At 34.4% G+C, this 24,243-nt stretch overlaps 1 protein-coding gene across 7 annotated transcripts in view; it reads right to left on the bottom strand.

Annotated features, from left to right (window-relative positions):
* Positions 1 to 3,118: 3,118 nt before the first annotated feature.
* The window catches only part of LOC110662164 (uncharacterized), a 43,330-nt gene continuing 22,205 nt past the window's right edge, over positions 3,119 to 24,243 (bottom strand). For 3 of the 7 annotated variants that reach the window (XM_058144010.1, XM_058144008.1, XM_021821048.2), the window contains 17 exons: positions 21,028 to 21,123; positions 20,827 to 20,930; positions 17,249 to 17,714; positions 15,903 to 15,938; positions 15,574 to 15,775; positions 14,826 to 14,959; positions 14,543 to 14,723; positions 14,231 to 14,460; positions 14,035 to 14,130; positions 5,304 to 5,393; positions 5,156 to 5,188; positions 4,940 to 5,071; positions 4,763 to 4,823; positions 4,632 to 4,687; positions 4,469 to 4,525; positions 4,266 to 4,386; positions 3,119 to 3,497 (listed from right to left, as the gene is read on the bottom strand). In XM_058144010.1, coding sequence (XP_057999993.1) covers positions 3,343 to 3,497; positions 4,266 to 4,386; positions 4,469 to 4,525; positions 4,632 to 4,687; positions 4,763 to 4,823; positions 4,940 to 5,071; positions 5,156 to 5,188; positions 5,304 to 5,393; positions 14,035 to 14,130; positions 14,231 to 14,460; positions 14,543 to 14,723; positions 14,826 to 14,959; positions 15,574 to 15,775; positions 15,903 to 15,938; positions 17,249 to 17,714; positions 20,827 to 20,930; positions 21,028 to 21,123 — 2,250 coding nt within the window. In that variant the 3' untranslated portion in view covers positions 3,119 to 3,342. Of the gene's footprint in view, positions 3,498 to 4,265; positions 4,387 to 4,468; positions 4,526 to 4,631; positions 4,688 to 4,762; positions 4,824 to 4,939; positions 5,072 to 5,155; positions 5,189 to 5,303; positions 5,394 to 7,943; positions 8,054 to 8,091; positions 9,186 to 14,034; positions 14,131 to 14,230; positions 14,461 to 14,542; positions 14,724 to 14,825; positions 14,960 to 15,573; positions 15,776 to 15,902; positions 15,939 to 17,248; positions 17,715 to 20,826; positions 20,931 to 21,027; positions 21,124 to 24,243 lie in introns of those variants that run through there. The other 4 variants (XM_058144009.1, XR_009147607.1, XR_009147608.1 and 1 more) reach the window with 4 other exon arrangements.

Genomic DNA, 24,243 nt, shown 5'->3' on the forward strand with positions numbered 1-24,243 from the left:
GGTGGACATCTTAGTCGAGCAGCGTTTGTAACTTGTGGAAATTAGGATGTGAAAACGTAGATCCCTTGGTAATGCCAAGTGTCAAAGATTAAGCTTCCCTCATGCATTTTAGAAATGGATCAACCTGAAAGATGTTTATCAAAATTTTAATTACCTAAGAAAAGAGGCAAGAGGAATGAGAACGATGATGGTGCAGCCAAAAATACCTGAAGAGAAATTATAAACCAACTTATGAATTCAATTACATGGATCACAACCCATGTTCATGCAAAATTCCTTAGAATCTCTACCATATTTGTTTCACTAGTCTACCATGTAATCACATCTTTGTAATGAACTACATAAACTAATTCATAGTCAAGATGTGTGCCTTATTTATAGAAACAAATTGCTCTACAACTTGTTTAAAATGAGGGCCCCTAAATATTAAGAACTAGGCTAAACTTGCACACACACTCATTTATCCTTTGTTACTCATTATAAATGATTTGTAAGGCTCTTATATATACTACTCAAAGTGTGCCAACCTTTTAGCCAAAAGATGCATATCTTCATACATGTAACTATTAGGAAGAGTTGCATCTCTTCATGCAGTTACATATTTTAACAAATGTACATGACTTTTGGATTTTGCCACATTTTAGCAATGTACATGACTTTTAGATTTTAAGTCTAATAAATTCAAATTGACCCACGTGGATGACTCAAACCATATTTCCAATAATACAAATACTGGAAAGTAATCATTTTGGGATTGATGACACAACATAGCTAAAGTTTACCGAGAATGCTTGTATATGGTTTTATTTTGAAAAGAAAAAAATAAAACTTGTCCGGTTAAAGTTGTTGTCTTTTTTTTTTCTTTTATCCTTTTCCATAACTGTTTTAAAAAAAGGAAATCAAGTTTTCAAAAATCATACATCATGGTTTTCATTTTGCAATTATTGCTTTTAAGTGAGACTCACACATCTGTCAGCACACAGCTTTTGCTTTTTTTTTTTTTTTCATTTTCCGTTTTTCAAAGAGATTTTATACATTTTATTACTTTTTATTGCACTTCTTTATTTTTAATTTAAAATTTTCAAGGTTATGTGATTGCAAAAAACTCTTTAAAGAAATTACAAAATTAAAATATATATATATATATATATATATATATATATATATATATATATATTACCAATATTAAAATATGATAATGCTTGATTTTGATGACTATAATTATGGGTAATTCATTGTTTGATGTTTAATTATTTGATTTTTTTTTCATGAAAAATTGATGGAACATAAGATTTTTTTTTTTCTTTTGATAATTATACTGACTTTTTTCCTTTTATAAATAATCTATATTATTCATATAGTGAGGGAGAGAAAGGAAATCTATAAGTAATTTTCTAAAATTTAAAAACCAAAACAATAAATTGTTCAGTTTTTGAGAAATTAAAAACCATAAACAGAAATATGCCAAACAGAGACTTCAATTACTGCTAAGAGATATTTCAATTCCCCTAAAAATGTTCTTTTTCTATTTAAGAATCCATACGTTAATTGTTTTTAGCTACATAACTATTCTTTTTAAGTTGTTATTTCTGTGTTGAAAGGCATCAAAGGCATATCATGTCAGAAAAGTTTAATGGGGTATTCACGAACAAATTTATTTACTGTGGCAGGGCGCAACTCTTTGCAACGCTTCTAAAGTTATGCATGTAAGGAGAATAGTGAGTGCTACGAACCCGATAAAATTGGTTACAAGATTTGGAAGTTGTTCGGATTTTGTTTTGTTGGAGCATCTCATGATAAATGTTAAGAAGCAGATCATCATCAGAATCAACAACACCTCCTAATCCTGTGTGATTGGTCCAATTCCAAACTTTGTCTTTCGCCTCCCAAAACAATCTCTGCTGCTCTCTAGAGTTGGCGAAATAGAGTTTTATATTTGGATTTGAACTTGACGCTGATAGAGAATGACTTGACGTTGCAGCTGTGGAACATGGTGAAGGGTAATGAGGGAGAAGGGATGGGGATGGAAATGAAACAGAGGCGTTAAGATATGGATGGGAGAAGTGAAGTGTTAGGTAATTTTGTCATTTTAGAGAAAAATTAGTGCGTCAAAAAATTTTGAAATTTTTTTACGTGTCACTGCATGTGTAAATCACACTCTTGTGATTATGTCAATTTGTGTTTAATTGAGATGATTTTAGCTAGTTTAAGTGTTTAATAGATTAAAAAATTAATTAAAAGAGTTCAATAAGTAAATCCCAATTAATTCAAGAGTGTAATGATATATTTGGCCATTATCAAGTTGTTATTAGAGATGCAATTTTTTTATCAAGGTCATTCAATCATTGTCTTTTTATGTATGCTAAGCATTCTTGCAATTAGACAGCCCATGAAGCGACCAAGAAAGCCGTTGCTGATGTTTCTTAATTTCTTATTTTTATCGAACTGCGTTTTTTTTTTTTCCTTTTTTCTAACAAATTGCTGTTAACAAATTGCTGTTTTGTAATCTTAACTAAAATCTGCAATTTTAATAGATTAAATTATTGTAATTGTCTCTCGAACTTTATTTTTATCAATTTTTTTAGGGAAATATTTTGATCCATTTGAAGCTCGCGGTACTAAACTAGATCAACAATTTTAACGGTTCTTAAATTGATAAAAAAAAAAATCTGGGATTATTGGTGAAGTATGAAGCAAGGTTTTCTTAAGGATTTTAGATAGTATAATAATAATACAATTCAATTTGATTTCCTTTTCTATTAGGTTCGATTTCCGCTCATAATTTCAGATCAAACTAACCAATGCACACCCTTACCTGCCACAAGTTTAAGTACTTTGCAAATTATTATGAATTAAGAACCTAAGATAATAATTAAAATTATTATTCTGCATCACAAGTAAAAGAAAAAAAGTTCAAATCCAATAAATGAAATTAAATAGAACAAAGGCTAATTTTTGGTATGACAAAACAATATAATAAATGATTTAATGTAATTGTTATTAGTAATATATTAAATCACTTAGTCTGACTTGATTTAGTGACTAGAAGCATATCAGCAAGTGCTACGTTAGAGTCCCTGATACTCCAACCCTTATTAAAATAAAACAAAGTAATATATTAAATCAAAATAAGTAATGATCATTATATTAGTTAAAATATAATTGATTATATAATACAATTGTTATTCTATCATATCAAATGCTTTTGTGTTACCAAACAAAGTAATAAAATATGCAATATAATGGTAATTACATTATAACTTTATTACACCCTACTTAAACATAGCCTTAATGCTGATACCATATCATACATCTTTAAGCGGTGGACAAAAGAGGCACATATCATTCCATGTCTTTATCCTCTTCACTAGCAATACTAACAGGTTGATCACTATCATCAGCTTCCGCCAAATCTTCATCAGCATTAGAATTTTGATCATCCGCATAAGCTTGGGAGCTTACTACTTGACCCATCAAGTCTTTATGTTTAAGATTTCCTGTCAATAAAACAAGAAAGGAATAAGGCATGTTTAGAGCTGCTATTACCCAATTACTAACTGAGCATGACAATAATTTGAGTTAGAAAACAAATAGCTATTTGCAAAAGTTTATCAATACAATTCAATAGCAAATTGCAAAAGCTTCAAATCAGCTTTTGGCATATGAAAATCAAATCGTCAAAATCTATTGTCTATTAACAACAACAATTCCTTCTAAAATTGTCTGAAGTTGTTATTAGTGACAACAATGCCAAACATGCTGCAGCTATCCAAGTTTTCCATCTTGATAATACATCAGAGAGTTACATAGCCATCTCTGAAACTAAATTGTAACCATCTCAAACTGCCAAAGCTTTTTCACAAATTTAAGCATAATTCCCTTGTGTATATTATGGAACAGTTCATTAATTCCTAACAAAATAGCCAACTCTACTTTTATCAACGTCTCCTTTCTCTAACTTAAAAATTGTCACCATGAACCACCTTTCAGTAATTGGCAAGTACGTATTCATATGATGCCCATCCAAATTTATAATTGGCAAATTTGCTAAGAATTGCAATACACCTGGTAGAATGTTCGCATGTAGCCCATCCAAATTTGTCATTACCTTGCAAATTTCAGATTCATGTCATAGGAAAAAAAAAAGGCCTAAGCAGAAGTTGAATTTATTTGTTGAACTAATGTCAAAGTCCAACACACCATAAATCTCATGAAAATTTGAAGAAACATTAAGACACATTAACATAATTAATATACTTCCATACCCATCCAAAAAGTACATGCACTTGACTTTGTATGAAGAAGAGCCTTCACATGGAACAAAAAACGTTCTATAGATCGTTTTGTTGGAGGAATTTTGCTAGTGATAGCAATTTGTTTCAAGCCCTTGCAAAAAGAAAAAATCAAATTGATAGCTATAATTCAAATATTATCAAGTCTTATGAACAATCATATAGGTGAAACTGACCTTTGCTTCAGAGCATAGTGTCTGTATTGTTCTTGTGGCCTTTTGAAGCTCCTTCACCTAACTCACAATGAAAATTAAAAAGTGCAAATTAGGAGTCCAATTCAATATTCAGGTCATTCAAGAAAATCCACCGCAGTAGAAGTTCAGTGCAACTAATCTTTACCAAGTGGATTATAATCTCATTGTGTGTTTGAAAGTGGGCCTGTAAGAAGTCAAACACTGTAGAAATTTTTAATTAGAGCAACCCAAGCAACCACATCTTATAGATCCCATTACACAGAAAATCGCATATACCTTTAAGGAATGAATCAACAAACTTCCCACCATATTTGACAGCCATGGCATGCACAATTACCTGCCGATTATTTAACATGTCAATATTTTCACACAAAATTTGAAACTAAATAAATAAAAGAAAAAATTGAACGAATGAATGTCAGCGATGAAACTTCTATAATCCTAGTTGGTTACCTTGTCATGAGTCCTGCACATACTAACTAATGAAACCACCACATTCACAGACATTTGTATTTTGGCCAAGTGCTTTTCAACATTTTCGAGCTGAACGCCAGCTCTGGGTTTCCTGAGAATGGCATCCTTAACCTAATCATAGTGCAGGAAATAATTAAATTCTCTGCTCATGAAGATCAATTGCTCATTTGGAATGTCATGTAATGTCCAACTCACCACGCTTTTAAGAATAGCAAGGTTCTCTTCATGCTGCATGCAACATCAACTTGTGTAAAAAATACCAACAAAGAGAAACAACAGTTGCAACACCAAGAAAAATTTTATATTAAAAAAAAAAGTGTTAAAAGACTATTGGAAACCATACCAGCACACGATACCACATCGCAAATGTTTCATTGCAGAGAGTCGAAAAACCATGATTATCATACTCAGTCGCTGTTCTACATGACGAAACCTAATACAGAAAGGGAACTGCATTTAGGGCTGGTTTCCAAAATGATATCACTGACCCATGGTTCAGGTAAATCTCCCCAACCCAATTCCCATTTCATTCATCAATTTGTAATCCAGATAGAAGTCATATTAAGATGACCCATTCCCGAACTCTGAGCAATACAGCATAATGAATCTTGTGCAAAGATTAACACTGTCTTTGCATCAAATGAATATATGTAATGAATTCAATTTGCAAATGTATTTCGTAAAAAGAATTCATTGGTAAATGAATTATCATGTTTGGCATCTTATGTAGTAACTATGGAATTCATTTTAAAATCGTAGCATTACTAGTTTGTAGCCTTGTTAGTTCAGATTTCATAAGTCATTTGCATTTTCTGTCAATTTTGGTAGAACCTGGCTCAAGTATGACCAATTCCATAAATTAAAAATGTGGAAATCTGAATTAATTTGTATGCATACCAAACATTGCAAATGTGGATTTGTATATGAACTGCATGTAAGTTTAGGCGTGCTCATTCAAAATGAAGGTGGATTTGAATGTGTGCTTCATTTTCCATATAATCATAAAACAAAAATAATGTCTAATTCAGGTAAATTGCACCAATTCTCATTAAACTAGTTATTGAATTATATGTGATCACAATAGATCAATTAATTACAATTAGGTCACTAAACTTTGATTGTATTACAATTAAGTCCAATTGAACTAGTTCTGAAAAATCAATGTGTTAGAATATTGAAGAGAATATTTTCTGTGTATTTTCTTGAATGAGATATAAGGTATTTATATACAAAGAATCCTATAATTAAGTATTCTAATTGGGAAGATATCCCAATAACAATGCTAATTAATTAAGAAAGAATATTATGTACATAATTATAAGATTGACTTTCTATAACACTCCCCCTCAAGTTGGAGCATAGATATTAATCATGCTCAAATTGTAACAAATGTAATCAACCCGAGCCCTATTCAAAATTTTTGTGAAGATGTCTCCTAATTGCTCCCCAATTTTGACATGCCCTATTGAGATAATCTTCTATTGAATCTTTTCTCGAAGGAAATGACAATCAATTTCAATATGCTTAGTACGCTCATGAAACACTGAATTTGAGGTGATATGAAGAGCGACTTGATTGTCACACCATAGTTTGGCAAGAGATGAGATCTCAAGACCCACTTCTTCCAATAACTGACGTGTCCACATAACTTCACACACAGCTTAGGCCATAGCTCGATATTCTGATTTAGCACTCGAACGAGAAATTACAGTCTGTTTCTTACTTCTCCAAGATACTAAGTTTCCTCCAACAAAAATACAATATCCTATAATGGATCTTCTGTCAATCTTTGAACCTGCCCAATCTGCATATGAAAAGCACTCAATATTTAAGTGCCTATGATTGTTATATAAGAGACCACAACCTGGAGCACCCTTCAAGTAACATAAAATTTGCCCCAAAGCTTTCTAATGGGTAACAGTAGGAGAGGACATAAATTGACTTACAATACTAACTGAATATGCAATATCTGGACGAGTTACTGTGAGATAATTAAATTTGCCAATCAATCTCCTATACATCTTAGGGTCCTCAAATAGTTCACTATCTCCTGCTGTGAGCTGAAGATTGGGAGTTATTAGTGCACTGCATGGTTTGACAACTAATTTACGTATTTTCGCCAATAAATCGAGGATAGACTTCCTCTGAGATAAGAAGATACCTTTCTTACACCTTGAAACTTCAATGCCTAAAAAATATTTCAATAAACCCAAATCTTTTGTTTGAAACTGAGTCTAAAGGAATGACTTGGGTGAAGAAATGTTTGCAGAGTCATTTCCAGTAATGACAATATCATCAACATATACTATAAGCAAGATTAGTCCAGCTTTAGAATGTCTAAAAAATACCGAATGATCATATTTGCTCTTCTGCATACCAAACTGCTAAACTACCTCACTGAACTTGCCAAACCAAGCTCGAGGACTCTATTTCAAGCCATAAAGGGATTTTCGAAGCCTACAAACTTTGCCTAACTCCCCCTGAGTAACAAAACCTGGCGGTTGCTCCATATGAACTTCATTCTGGAGATCACCATGAAGGAAAGCATTTTTGATATTCAACTGATGTAAAGGCCAATCATATCTAGCTGCTAAGGAAACAAATAAGCGAATAGAAGCTAATTTAGCAATAGGAGAAAAAGTGTCAGAGTAGTCAGTCCCATAAGTCTAAGCATATCTTTTAACTACAAGGCGAGCCTTGAGAAGAGCCACAGTACCATCAGGGTTCATTTTCACTGTAAAAACTCATTTACATCCAATAGCTTTCTTATCCGGAGGTAGATGCATTAATTCCCAAGTACCACTAGTATCTAAAGCCACCATTTTCTCTTTTATTGCGGCACGCCAGCCAGAATGGGACAATGCCTCAGCAACAGTTTTAGGAATGGAAATAGTGTCTAGAGAACTAACAAAACAACAAGATGAAAGAGAGAAGTGATCATAACATACAAAGGAAAAGATAGGATAAGTACATTGACGCTTACCTTTGCAAAGAGCAATGAGAAGATCTAAGTCAGACTGAGCAACAGTGGATGAAACTGGATCTTCTGACGAAGAAGCTGGTGAAGGATCTGAGTCAAGAGTCTCCAATCTCCTGAAATAAACATGAACAACAAGTAGGCAATGAGGTTGAGCGATGCAGGAGGATTCTAAGGACTTGGCTGTGGACTTGACACTGGATGAACATAATAGACTAAGAGATCATCTTCCTCCCCCTGACTCTAATAACTAGGAGAGGGAGGAAAGAACGGAGTAGATTTAAAAAAGGTAACATCAGCAGACACAATATAACGATTGAGGGTTGGAGAAAAAAATTTGTACCCTTTTTGAAGTCAAGAATAGCCAAGGAAGAGACACCTAAGGGACTTGGGATCCAGTTTAATAACCTGTGGACGAACATCTCTCACAAAACAAATACTACCAAAGATAAGAGGTTCAATAGGAAACAAAGATTTAGAAGGAAACAAAGATTTAGAAGGAAACAAAATGGCATAAGGAATGTCACCATTAAGCGCAGATGATGGCATACAATTAATCAAGAAACAAGCTGTAGAAATTACATCATCCCAAAATTATTTAGGGACCTTCATTTGAAAAAGGATTGCCCTTGCTACCTCAAGAAGATGTCTATTTTTTCTTTCAACAACCCCATTCTGGGATGGAGTATCAACACAAGATGTTTGATGAAAAATGCCCTTTTTTGACATATAGGTTGGAAAATTACCAGAAAGATATTCCTTAGCATTATCACTTCTTGATATACGCACAGAAGCATTAAATTGAGTTTGAATCTTAGCACAAAAGGCACAAAAAATAGAAAACAATTCCGAACGATTCTTCATTAAAAATAATCAAGTAACACGGGAGTAATCATCAACAAATGTAACAAAATACTTGAAACCAGTTTTAGAAGTAATAGAACAAGGACCCCAAATATCATAATAAACTAACTCAAAAGGGGACGAAGCCTGTTTATTGACTCTAGGTGCAGAAAGTAGACGATGGTGCTTAGCAAACTGACATGACTCACACTCTTAGACTGACAAAGATTGAAATTGAGGACATAACTTCTTCAAGGTAGCCAAGGAGGGATGGCCTAAACGACAATGAATTTCGAGCGCAGTTAAGGTGCTAGAGCAAGTAAGAGATCGCGGTACATATTTATTCAGGATGTAGAGACCACCGGACTCATATCCTCTACCAATAATCTGCTTCGTCGTAAGATCCTGAAACAAACAATAATCAAGAAAAAAGGAAACCGAACAATGTAAGGCACAAGTAAGTTTACTAACTGAAAGCAAATTAAATGAAAATTTAAGTAGACATAAAACAGATGATAAAGAAATAGATGACGTTGGGTTTACAGTACCAAAACCCATGACACAAGAAGTAGAACCATCAGCTAAAATGTAGAGGAGGTAGGATGAGACTGAAAAGAAGATAAAAGACTGGAATTACCTGTCATATGATCTGTAACACTAGAATCAATGACTCATTTGGATAAGGAAGATACAAGGCATGTGGTGGATTTACCTGACTCAGCGATAGCAGTGACAGGGGAATTAGAGGCCTTTAGAGATGCCTGATATTGGGAAAATTGTGCATATTCCTCTGCAGATATTAAGACAATTTTCTCAAATGAGGGTGCAACTATAGACTCTTCTATTGCCATGTTTGCCATCTGAGACCGCTGATTCTTCCTCTGAAGCTTTAGACAATTGTATTTTGTATGACTAGGCTCATGACAATAATAACAAATAACTCCTTTTGAGTCCAAATTAGAATTGGTTTTCCCATTACGTTGATTACTTCTATTGCTTGAATTTCTTGCTTTATTTCTCTGTTGTCATTCATATTTCGACTAACCAGAGCACCACTAGTAGTTTGTGAAAGTTGAATACTTTCTGTACGAAGGACACGTGTGAATGTATCATGCAGAGAGGAAATTTCAGAGCTAGATAGGATTTTAGATTTAACAGTCTCATATTCTGAAGGACAACCTACAAGAAAACTCATAACAGCCATCTGCTCTCGTTGAGCCTGCTGGACTTTCACATCAGGATTAAAAGGCAACAAGACATTAAGTTCTTCATATACTCTCTTAAATTCCATAAAATAAGCCATAAGAGACTTATCTTGCTTCTCAGCATGATAGAATGCTTTGCACACATCATAAATACGAGAAATATTTTCTTTACCAGAATACAGGAAATCTAAGTCATCCATCAATTCCTTAACAAATTCACAGTAATTAATTAAACTAATTACCTCACTATGAATCGAATTCCGAAGTTGCAAAAACAACTGAGCATCTTCCCTAAGCCAAGCTTGCATTGTATCATCAGTGGGTAGATCTTTAATCAGATCATCATCCTTGTCAATACTTCGTAAATAGACCCTGACGGTCTCACTCTACTCCAAGTAATTTGAACCATTAAGTTTGTGTTCCGTAATTTTAGTCATCATTGGATCACATCAGAAATAATAGCCTTATTGTCCGCCATAAGATTAAATTAACAAAATTCTAACACAGATTAATAAACAACTTTGTCGCAATCTTCAAACAAACTCATTAAAACTTAGAAACAAAAGAATTCCGTGAAAACAGAACTTGAAATTGCTCAACAGTGAACTGCCTGAAGGAGAGAAATATTTGAGATCCAAAAGAAATGCCCCAAACTGAACAATGAACCACGGAACTAGAATCAACAAGTCGAGGCGACCCTGGGACAAGAGGCGCAACTGTCGGACGTCACCAAAGGACGGCACACGCGCGTTCATGCGCCGCCGCGTGGAATAGGGATCAGAACTTAAGAATGGCGGGTGAAGGCTACACGCTTCAAGTCCGATCACCGGACTTCCAAGGGTGGCTGATCGGTGCCTGGGCCTTCTCCTGAGATGGGTGGTGAGACACTGTGATAACTTTATTGAGTTCTCCTAGAAGACAACACTTGTCGGAGGAGAAGAACCAGAGAAAAAAAAATTTCAGAAAGAAAAAAATTTCAGGCTAGGGAACCTAGCTCTGATACTATGAAGGGAATATTTTCTGTGTATTTTCTTGAATGAGATACAAATTATTTATATACAAAGAATCCTATAATTAAGTATTCTGATTAAGAAGATATCCCAATAATTATGCTAACTAATTAAGAAAGAATATTATGTACATAATTATAGAATTGACTTTCTATAACAAATATGTACATGATTAAGTGCTGAGTTGAGATTGTATGCTGTGAATAAGTGTACTTATAAACGTGTGATGTAAAGGTGAAACATTCCATTCTTAGTTTGTGTCTAATAGTATATATACACAGAGTAATCAAGCAATATTTCTCCAAATTCTTCTTTCTTTTCTTCTTCCTCTTCTTTTTCTACATGGTATCAAAGTGAGGCTAATTTGCCTATGAGCTTCCTTTTCTTAATTTATTGTTCTTTGATCTGGGTCTTCCAAACAAAGCCAGGTCTCCACAAAACAGAGACCAACCATTGTTCTTCTCAAGTCATCACCTTTCACTCACCAGATGGCTACACTAACAACACAGATCAATGCCCCATAACCCAGTGACCTCACCGGCGCTGATCTCACCACTAAACAGTGAACACTGCCCAGAATTTGAGATCCATCCGAGTCATGTTTGAAAAAATAACTTTTTCGATCTGATCCTAGTGTCTCAAGCCTTCCCAAAGACTACTGCTATCAAAACTCCAATCCAACAAGATCAAGCTAGATCCACCATTCAAACCCGCCAAACTCACAACTAAGCTCATTTTTCTACTTTTGCATCTTCATTTTCTTTTTGTGTTTATTAGTATCTTATAGCTAACTTTAGTTTTGCCTTGGGTTGTCTTGCTTTTGTGTTGCCTCGATTTCTACTTTCCTCGGATTATTGTTGTTTTTGTTACCTTTTTTTATTGTTTGATTACATTTGGTGTTAGTGTTGCGAGACCGCCTTAATTTCTTGGTCTTTCATTGTTGTTGCTGTTATTATTTCTCAGGCTTGTTGTTGTCTCTACTTTTTTTTAAAAAAAAGAAAAAATGATGACTAATAATGCAGGTTCTCCAAATACAATCATGTGTCATTCTACACATTAATTACCTCTTATCACCTTGGCTGTAGCTGATTGTGAATAATATTTACAGTATTAGTCTACCAAACATTAATGGGGGATGTGAGAAGGATGTTAGTCATAGGATCCAAGTGAAGTGAAGAAGTTCCACGGGGTTTTTATGTGATCGCAAGATTCCCAATAAGTTGAAAGGAAAATTTTACCGTACAACCATATGACCGACCATGTTATATGGTAGTGAGTGTTGGGCACTGAAGGAGTCGCATGTGTCTAAGATAAGAGTTAAGGAAATGAGAATGTTAAGGTGGATGAGTGGTCATACTAGACAAAATAAAGTCCATAATGAGAGTATTAGAGAAAAAGTAGGCGTGGTGCCAATTGAGGATAAGTTGAGAGAAGGAAGATTGAGGTGATTTGGTCACGTGAAGTGTAGACATACGGAGACTCCAGTTAGACAAATAGAGCACATTAGGTTAAGGGATAGAAAGAAAAGAAGGGGTAGACCTAAACTAACTTGGAAGAGAGTAGTACAACATGACCTAGAAGCATTACACATTTCCGAGGATTTAACCCAAAATCATTTAGAATGGAGAAAGAGAATCCATATAGCCGATCTCAAATTCTTGGGATAAAGGCTTAGTTGAGTTGAGTTGAGTAGTCTACCAAACATTGATCATCCTCATCTCTTGGCTCTGCTTCGCAATCTTTTGCCTGTCCAATCCAATCTTTGGCCATTGGATCGTGGATACTTGATTCTAATGTTTCTAATTACATCTCTGATAATAAAAATATTTTCTCTATCCTTATTCCTTCTCCCACTATCTCAAATGTCACTTTAACCAGTGGTTCAAAGACTGATTAAAAAAATAGGGGAGGCATATCCTCTTCCCTCTATTCCTTCAACTTCAATATTATTAACTCCTAAAAATCCATAAAACCTAATATCCATTAGCAAATTAATTAAACACCTTAATTGTTCTATTGCATTTATAGTTGATTTTGTTCTTGTATACAACTTGGCATAGAACGTGAGTCATAAGGACCATACCATCTCTCTAGCCTAGAGTCTCCAATAACCTTTACTTTCATTGTTTTTCTTGATCTTCTTCATAGTCATATGAGACATCTAAATATCTACAAACTCTAGGAATTGGTTTCAACTCTTTCCAATTTATCTTCTTTAAGTTGTATGTCATGTCAGCTTGGGAAACAAACTCATTTTTTCTTTTCCCAAGTGAACTAATAATCAGGTTGCATCTGCTTTTGATAATGTTCATTTAGACATTTAGGGTTTGAGTTGTGTCAGTTTAAACGATAAGTTAGCAAACATTCTTACTAAATCTCTGAAAGGATCATAAGTTAGTCACATTTGTAACAAGTTGGGTGCATTTGATACGTATGCTCTAACTTGAGGAAGAGTGTTAGAATATGTGTTATTAAGTGTTGTGATTAGGTGTTGTGATTGTGGACTGTGAATATGCCAGTAAATGTGTGATGTAAAGGTGAAACATTCCATTCTTAGTTTGTGACTAACAATGTATACACCTAGATACTTGAGGGAATAATCAAGCAATATTTATCCAAATATTTCTTTATTTTATCTCTCTTCTTTTTCTACACATGAATGAAAATGTCATGGAAATTTTGTGTTGCAACAATTTAGGATTCACAACAAATTTATGGTCTTTTACTCTCATAACAAACTAACCCTAAGTGAAATTCTTATGGGTCCCAAATATTTAGAGATTATTGTAAGAAATTGTGTTTAAAGATGGACCAAAATTTGTTTAATTAGACCGAATTTAAATAAAATTAAAATTTAGTGTCGCCTTTGTAATAAATTGATTTTCTAACCAAAATTGAAATCAGCCACTGATTTAGCACCATTGGTGTAATTTACCCATCAAATTCAAATATTACATTTCAAATCCTCATCTATTCAAATGAAACCTTATGTAATTAATTTCTTGCAAAAAAGCTCCACAATTAAAAGTATTCCCACACCTGAGGCAAAATGGAGCAGGCCAGCTCATCCAGCAAATCAGACTTAGACTCACTATTCTCCATGTAAATATACAATATTTTTTGCATGATTTCTCCCTGAACAGAGAATTTAACACCATGTAAACATGCAGCCTTATTTTATTAGGGGTAAAAGTTAAGGAAACATAGATAAAAAATAGAATAGAAGTGGTCTTACTTTGTTTTTCCAACCATTCTCTAGGTTTACATCATCCCAGTTGTTCTTCAGAAGCTTCTGGGCTGAACTTCCAAGTATGCTGCGCAAGGTTGGAAGCACCCTATGAATGGATATTGAGTGTGTGCTTTCACCATTCCTCCCCAACTTATCAAGGAATGTCTGGACTGAGGTAACAATTGATTCTAGGGTAAAAAGAGACACTGAAGCCAACATAAAGGACGATAAACATGCTGCAAGAAGCAAATGCAATTACAATTAAAAAAATGCATTACAACCATAAAACAACTTTTGATACAGAACATAATATAATACCTGCATTCAACACATCTTCTAAAAATGAAGCAACACCTAGATATAAATATTCAGTTGTCCCAGGTAAAGGCCTAGGTTGTATGTCAGAGAAAACATTCTCAGATATTTTGCTGGGCTGGAAGGCTTCAAGCAGATCTGAGAGAACTGCTTTTCCCATTTGCACTTCAGGAAGGTCTAACATCTGTAATCAAGGAACAAGAAAATGGGTAAGGATTTCATGTAAATAATAAACCAACATTATTGATGGCCAATGTGGAGGCCAAGAGTTTAAAAGAATATTTACCTTACTAAAACAATGAAGTACTTCTTTAGATACCAAAACAGAAACAGAAGATTTTGAAAATGCAAGCTTGGTAATCTCTGGGTTGCCCGCAGCTGAAGATTGCACTTTCCAATGTTCTTCACAAGTTCCATCACCTATAATGATTTGTTCAAAGTTAAGAAGCACAAATTATTCTTCATGTGGTTCCTTTATTGCCACCTTTGTATGTAAAATCAGATTTTATTAATATAGAATAAGAAAAATTACAAGCAGAAGGATAAAATAGCATCATTCCAAATGATGTACAAAACAAAATAAAACAAATACAATGAAAAGAAAATAATAATGCTCTTCATATTGGACATCAATAGAGAAACCACTTTTTCAGAAACACGTAAAAAAGGAAAAAAACAAAAAGAAGCTTTTGAATATTGCATACACAAACTTTGATTTTGAGAAATCCAAGCATTCCCCTCCAGTCAAACATGCTCAATATTGCAATAAAGAAAGCACAATATCATAACTTTTGTACCTCTTTCCTCCGTCAACCTATAAAATCTTGTTTCCAAAAACTCAGTCTCCAGACATACTCCACTTTCATCAAAAAAGTCGAAAAAATCCAGTTCAAAAAATGGACTAGGACTTAAAATGAAAGAAGAGATGAGGATGTGGCCACCAACAGACATAGCATATCATATGAACCAGGAAGTCTTCACATATGCATAATTCTAATCTAGCACTCCTACCAAAATGGATGACATGATCTCACCTTCTAAAAGAATAGAAACTGCACAATCAAAATGCCTTCTGAGAATTGGGAAGAGTGGTCTAATTTTGGTCAAGAATTCTTCCACAGTCATTCTGCAGAAACCAGGAGCAGGATTTGTGCATCTGGATGAGAATTGCTTTCCAGGAGTGAAGTAGTCCAGCTTGTTGTGAAGATCACGCAAAAGGTATAGATACGGGGGTAACTACCACAAGAAATAACCCACTGGCCATATTTAATGATATTGTTCCAGATATATATATATATATATATATATATATATATATATATATAGAAACATGACTTCAATTTATGTAGAACAAGCTTGATACCTCAGCTGCAGGATCAGAACAACAGGAGCCCTGCTTCTGCAATCAACAAAGCAAATTGAATGACTAGAAATATTCTTCTATTATATAGACTACATGCATCATTAGCAAAAGAAATGCTATTGTTTTCAACACTAACTTTTAAACAACCAGGACATAAAAATAACATGCAAACTTACCAAAGTACTAAGTGCAATGTAGCAATCACCTTCAGCCAAAGGGTTAACTGTTAATCTATAAGGTTGTCATTTCTAACTGTAATTGCAAGTTCCATCAACAGCTAAAATTGTGGTACAGTGTGTGTGCTGCGCACGTGTGTGATATGTTGTTGATATTGCAACTCATTGTTAGTTCAATGATAAATAAATCCAAAACTTTAGTCATACTCTTGATTATGAACAATTCTTCTGAGTTTCTACCAATTGTGGCTAGTAAAAGGAACTCTAGGTTGGCCACATGCCTATTCACATCTAAAGGGCAATTAGTATATGAATTACAGCTGGAGCAATTGATAAATAGAATTGATGCAAATGATACTGCTCAAACAAGCAATGTAGTGCAAGTGGACCCGCAAACAAGAGCCAAATGTCCAAAGCACCACCAAAAGAAAAACCCCAAAACCCAACACAGCTCATAGGGCTGCAACCAACATGCCGAGGCAACGCAGAAAGCAAGAGGAGCAACTATAGGACAACACCAGAAAACACCGCACGCATTGGCGCATGGACCAAAGATGCAGACCAACGAACGGTGCATGAGAGCCACACGTTGCATTTCTAGTCACCGGATTCAAATCTAAAAAGGGGACAGTGATGCAATCAAATCACCCTATATGGGTGACTTAAAGAGGCAGTAGGTGTGTTGAGAAACAGGGAAGAAATTCAAAAAAAAATTCAAAATTTTATGTAGGCTCTGATACCCTATAGGAAAAGGTAATTCTCATTGATTTTGAAGTGATCTATATACAGGTATATAGACAACATATTCCGATAACTGTGCTCTAATAATTAGGAATACACACTAAATAAGAATATAAATACACAGAGATTATGGTTGGTTGACTTTTCATAACAAATTCTAAAACAAAAAAAATGTTCCAAATTGGGTGGAAAGGAAATCATTCTCTTTTAATTTGTAAATTTTTCAATGTACAAATTGCAATTGTGGAGTGAAAAACCAAAGAAATCTCAATAGGCCAAAATTATTAGAACAGAATAAATTACATCAAACCACAAAATTGTAGAATTGATAGGCCGCAGGTGAAACGTAAATCCCATTGTGAATACCATGCAAAAGCAAAAAGAAGAAGTATCACAACTTAGTGCAAACATTAACATGCCTATACTGACCTTTGAAAATTCCAGAAGAGAAAAGCATTGAATCAGAAGAGGCCTAAATTTAAATCTCTGTGCATTTAGAGCCTTGGTAGCTCCAGGAACCTCTAAAATTTTCTGTTCAATTGCATCAGGTTCTTGATCTGTAGAATTGAGTAACTTCAAAGATTGGCCAGAAGAATCCTCGTGTAAGACCTGTTGGCTAGTTATAGCTCTCCCTTTCCTCAACACATCAAATATTGTTGGCTGCTGGAGTTTTCTGTTTGTACCTGAAATTGATGGAGTTGAGACTTTTTGATGTTGTCTCTTGTTTGGAGATGTGGTATCGTGTGTTTTCTTATGCTTATTCTTATTTTCCGCATGCACCATATCATAGGCATTATCTAAGAGTGAAGCTCCAGAATGCTGCACATGAAGATGGACATCTGGTAGAGACATAGGATGGCACTGAATGGAATTATTTAATAAGCTTTCCAGAAATCTGCATTTGGAAATTCTTCCAATTAGTATCATTATTATGAAGCATAAGGCTTAGGAGGATAAACTTCAATATGATCTATATCAAAAACTAAAAAGACCAGAAAGTAATTACTTGAGTACATATCATCATTTGGCACTTTTATCTCCATTACAACAAATGTTTTCCATCTTTCCTCGCCTTTAACAATAGAGAGGCAATTTCATATCCAGCACCACATCAAATTTCTCACACACACACACACACACTAACATATATGTAGAAAGAGAATTTCCATTCATATTCAAAATTAATCTAACTTGAGTTCATATTTTACATAGGATGCCAAAGAAGCAAAAAAACACAATCAAGCAGCTATCACCAATAACTGCATCCCAATAGGGCAATGGATAACTAGACACACTAACCATCCTCTTTTGTTGAGCCTTTAGCATGCTGGTAATGGGTTGTATTGTTTCAAGTTCTGATGAGGGTCAAAACCTAGAATAGAAACATGACAAGTGAACAAGGTCTTTCAGTATTGAGGAAATGGTTGCAAAGAATCTAGATGCTTCAATTCGAGATGATAAATGTCAAGAAACCAATCAACCTAAAAACTTAAACTTGTAAGTGAGGACCCAACAATTGTTTTATATCTCTAATAGAACCCTGCATGCGAGTGCCAAATGGGCTTGAAGCATGCACAAGCAAAAGTCCACTTTACCTTGTGTTAAAGTATGTAACTAATAAATAGGGATAGCCAGAATTCGAACTCTGGACGTTTTGGTCCAAGAGACTCTGATACCATGTCAAGAAATCCTCAAACTAAAAACTTAAACTTATGGGCGAGGGCCCCAAGAATAATTTTATATCTATAATAATAAGATTACTCCAATGGCTACAACTATTAATCATTCATGCATAGCAAATAAAGAGTCACTTCTACAATTTATTCCATCCTACAAATGGTTGCAAATTAGCCTTTGCTCAAGTGTCTGAAGAGACGGACTACCAGAAAAACCTTTCAAATAGATAGATGTATGAAGATTAGATAGCAATATTTGGAATTGACAAAATTTTAAAAACATTGTTTTCCAAGGAGGCGCTCGGGATGGAGCCTCAGGCAGTGAAAGGCGCTCGACCTTACTAAGAAGCAGCGAGGCGCAAGACGTGCCTAGGCGATGCCAAGCGAGTATATAAGAAAAAGTAGGGTTTTTTTTTATCGTAAACCAACCTCAGCCATAAAGGAAAGGAAAGAAAAGGAAAAGAAAAAGAAAGGAAAGAAAAGAAGAAGAAGAAGAAGAAGCAACTAACATTTGATCATGTTTTAAATCCTACTGATTTCTTTTTTTTTTTTTTTTTACTTCTTCTTCTCTCCTCATTTTCAGTTATCTTTTCTTTTTGTTTCATCCAATTGCTTTTTTTTTTTTGGTTCCCTACTATGCTTTTCGTCCATCATTTACTCTGCTCTTCTACTCATATTCTAGTTTACTTTTTCTTTTTTCTAAATTTCTTAATTTGTTTACTATTTACTGTGAAAGTATGATGACATGTTGTTACTCTAAATTTCTTTTATTAGCTTTATGGGTTAAATTTCCTATTAGCCTTTAGTTTTATGCTTGATTAAATTGGGTTGTATCTTGCATGTTACTATTATAAATTATTAGTTTGTGTTACTATAGTTGGAATTATGTTATTATTAATATAAATTAGGTTTATATTATTATTAATTATTAGTTCTTTTTTGAAATAAATATATTATTAATATTATAAATTGAGTTGTATTTTGCTATTAAGTAAATTAAGTTTACGTTATTATAAATTATTTATGCGAACTATATTATGTGCATATTTACAATTTTTTTTTTTTTCACCTTGCCTCGCTTCGCTCGGGCGTGCGCCTTCGCCTTGAGTCTTTAATTGTTCATGGGCGAGTTCTTCAACTCCTATGAAGCAAATGTAGGTATCAAAGAAGTATGAAACTTGTACAATTGAATGCTCAATTACAAATTATAAGTGCTCAACTCCATTAAGCCTCAATCCCAAACTAGTTCGGCTCAGCTACATGGTTTCCTCCATGCCTCTCATCAAAGAATAATGACAAATTATAAGGACGACTGAAAAAAAAAAGGGAATGTTCACTTTGAAAAACTATAGTAGTTTTCTAGAAAAGTTCTCTAAGAAAACTACAAAACAGAGTTTCGTGTTTACAGGTGCCAATTTTCCAAATGGACAACTGGAAAATCAGTTTTCCAGTTCTCCAAAATTTAACTAGGATTTCGAGAACAACCTTAAGTTATTTTCCACTATTTTCCTTTATAACAAAATTATGTTTTCTAATTAGTCTTCAAATGGAATAAAATTATTTTTTATAACTAAAATTATACTATAACTTTTTTATAACTAAAATTGAAAAATTATTGAGAAAAATATTTATTTACAATGATAAAAATTGACCAGAGGCCTGTAATTTGGAAAGAATGAGTGTGGTAAATCAATTCATCCTATCAAATAATAATTAAGAATGACCAACAAGACGCCAAGCAGGAAATCATAATTCAAGAAATATAGGTACTAGGGATATCATTTCAACTATATTCAGAAAATTATACATAATTCCTCATATAGAGAACAAATGTTGAATGTCAATACTGCGATCTCTTAAACATGACAAAATGTAAAACTTTATTTTCCAATGGGGAAATATGAACTAGATTCATAAAGCTCTTGGGCACACATCAAATCCAATTATAATTACTTTCATTTGAGTCAACATGAATCTAATTTCAAGAAAGTTGTAACTGTTACAGATTCAACCTTTTAGTGCAACAAATAGCTAGGAATGCACGAATGACTAGATCATTAAAAATTGCAATGCATACATGCATGACTAATCTATTAGAATCAATAATGTATTTCATGGCTACCCCATTCAGTGTTTTCTATTGATGTCCCTCATTTTGTTGTATCCATCTCAGTACTTATAAGTACAGCAGCAGCAGCCCAGGCCACCTAAAGTTGCATGCAATTTCATAAAATTGTAGAATGGATTACTCCCTTGCTTTATTACATAAAAGGTAGACTTGATTAGAAGTAATGCACAAATTATCCACGAATTGAGAGAGCTAGAGTTTACACTAGATTCCTCAGTCGCTTCAATAGTTTGGCAATTATATCCTCCTTTGTAGCTTGGCTTATGCATTCAAATCCTCGAGCAACTTGTGTACAGAAAGCATTAAGCTACATGTAAATGCATCAAAAGCACAACTTATTTGAAATTCAAAATATAAACAGAGAACAACCCAGAAGGTAATACTGTCAAACTAAAGATATATACCAATTCTCTAATCCAGTTGGTTGCATAATAAAGAGAAAGGCAAACAATCTGTTTCTGCTTTGCTGTAAGCGACTTCCAGCCAGCTATAGAGAAGTACTAGCATCACACAAGACAATAGATGTCAGCAAACTGGTTAAGACAGGCAATGAAACACTAGTTACGTGTAGAAAAGCCAATTTAAATAAAAAAGTGGTTTTTAAAAATTAATGAGATAAAGACACGGATGATAGAAGTTTGAATCATCTTATGCTCCACAAAGGCTAATGCATAGCTGCTTCAGCACCAACATTGAAAGGTCTAGTAGGATAAATTTTTTATCATTTTTTCTTAATTATTTAGAGGCTTAATACATTCATAAAAAAAACAGTTCTAGAAATTTGTTATTATAAATATTTCTTTTCCACTATAAATTCTTAGATACATGAAACGCTATTACTGCTACTACTATGACTACTATGTTTGAATCATTCTCCAAAAGAAGTCATGACTGTGGTAGCTGATACAGCCTGTTTTCGCAACACCACAATCAATTCTGCTATTCAAAACCTTGGAAGTTGGAATTTAAGACAGAAGTTTGAAAAACAGTGATGCCTTTAACTCAAAAATTGACCTGATGAAGCAAGAGGCAGGACAAAATTGGTTCTGATGCCCATGAAGCTTAGTTGGAAGCTTGAAGAGGTGTTATGGACGAGTTTGTTGGGAAAAGTTAAACAAAGAAGGACCCACAGCTAGGAGAATCCCAAAGTTGCCGCATCTTCAACTAGGAGAATCCCAAAGTTGCCCCATCAATTTATTTTCCTATTAAATTGTTATTTCCTTCTCAAGATAGTAAACCATGTTAGAATAGGATTTCCGTTCCTGCAGGAACTAAATAAGCACTTGTAACCTCTGCATAAAAGGAAGTCTCTTGCATTAATAAAATACAATCAGAATTATTCCTAAAATTCTATCAGATTTGAGGTTCTCTCAAATGAGTCTTGAGGTGTTAGCTCCCTCCAACGAGCGCTGTACTGTGGTCACCATAGGGTCTTCAAGGAGAGGCAAGAACTGTAACAAGATGCAGATTTCTGCTGCTGAAGGAGACTTTGTTGTTAGTAGGCGCGTGACAAGATCCCTGTCATGGGAACTTAACAAATTGGTATCGGAGTCACACGTCATTGGCAATTCAAATCCGAGAGAGGAATTAAAAGCCCTCTTTCAAGAAGCACAAGCTTTGACCAAAGCAAGGGTGGTACAAGCTGAGTCAAGAATGGAAGCCAGGGTTTCGCAAACAGAGTCGAGGTTGGAAGCCCAACAGCAGGAATTTTTTTCTTGGTACCAATGGAAACTGAGGAAAGGAATTGAACGGAGGAATAGGGAGCAGCAGCAGCTGCAGCAACATGAATTTGGGAAGCAGAATCAATGAAAGGGAAGATACAAACCCAGGGACAGGAGTGGTACCACATTATACCAAGTTGGATTTTCCAATATACAATGAGACAGAGGATTAGTTGAGCTGGTTACACTGATGTGAGCAATTTTTCTCTAACCAAAGAACACCAGATGAGGATAAAGTAGGCCTTGCAGCGTTCCATATGTTGGGAAAGGCACAACTCTGGTTTTATCTATTAGAACAAGAAGAACCATTACTTACATGAACATATTCAAGGAATATTGCAATTGGAGGTTCGGACCTCCACTTAGTTGAAATCCGTTAGGAGAATTGGCTAATTTGAATCAAAAAAGAACAGCAGAGGAGTACTGTAGAAAACAGAGAATTTGAAAATTTTTCTTTTATATTTCTTCATACTAAAATGATTTACAAGCATTCTAATTTACATACAAAGGCTAAAACTAACTAGGAAACTAATAATAGCCAATAAATACAATAATTCCTAATTATATTCTAATTTACAGCTAATTTACACTAATTAAGCGATTCTAACACTCCACCTCAAGTTGGTTTGTGTATGTTGCAAATGCCCAACTAGCAAACTAGAGTATGAAACCCCTTACAACTTAATCCCCTAGTAAACACATCAGCTAATTGGTCTTTCGACCCTACGTAAGAGACACTTAAAGAACCATTGACAACTTTTTTTTTTATAAAGTGTCTGTCAATCTCTAAATGCTCGGTCCGATCATGCTGAACTGGATTGTGAACTATAATGGTGGTAGCTTTGTTATCACAGAACAGGGACATACCACTAGTTTTCAGCAATTTTAATTCCTCCATCAACTTTCGTAACCACAATAGTTCACAAATACCTTGAGCCATTACTCTAAACTCAGCCTCTGCACTGGATCTAGTGGTCACATTTTGCTTCTTGCTTCTCCAAGTGACTAGATTAGCACTAACAAAAGTACAGTAACCAGATGTCGATCTCCTATCATCAAGAGATCCACCCCAATCTATATCTGTAAAGACCTTAATCTGAAGATGGCTATGCTTTGAGAAAAAAAGTCTTTTCCCAGGTGCAGATTTTAAGTATCGCAAGATGCGAAAAATAGCCTCCAAATGAGGTTTACGAGGATCATGCATATACTGACTCACTAGACCCACTGCATATGTTATATCTGATCTGGTATGCGAAAGGTAAATCAGTCTGCCAACCAACCTCTAATATCTCCCAATATCCACGGATTCCCCAACTCCAGCTTGCAATTTATGGTTTGCCTAAATGGGAGACTCTGCTAGTTTACAACCTAGCATTCTTGCTTCCTCTAACAGATCTAGTATGTACTTCCTTTGAGAAATAAAGATTCTTTTATCTGATCTGGCAACCTCTATTCCAATAAAGTACTTTAGCCTTCCCAAATCTTTGATTTCAAAGTCCTGTGCTAGTCGTTCCTTTAGATGAATCATTTCTTCCCTATCATCACTAGTTACCACAATATCATCCACATAGACAATAAGCAGAGTGATCTTACCTCGATAGTGTGTGATCAGCATTGCTTTGGCAGTATCAAAAAAAAAACCATAGTCTTACTAAACCTGTCAAACCACGCCCTAGGTGACTGTTTTAAACCATTCAGTGATTTTTTCAATCTGCAAACTTTTCCTTTGGTCTTCCCATTCTCAAACCCTGGAGGGATTTTCATATATACTTTTTATTCCAAATCACCATGTAGAAAGACATTTTTTATATCAAACTGCTGCAAATCCCACTCAAGATTTACTGCACATGATAGTAAAATTCTGATGGTATTCATTTTAGCAACAGGAGCAAACGTTTC

Source organism: Hevea brasiliensis, chromosome 3, assembly GCF_030052815.1.
Source record: "Hevea brasiliensis isolate MT/VB/25A 57/8 chromosome 3, ASM3005281v1, whole genome shotgun sequence".
NCBI lineage: Eukaryota > Viridiplantae > Streptophyta > Magnoliopsida > Malpighiales > Euphorbiaceae > Hevea > Hevea brasiliensis.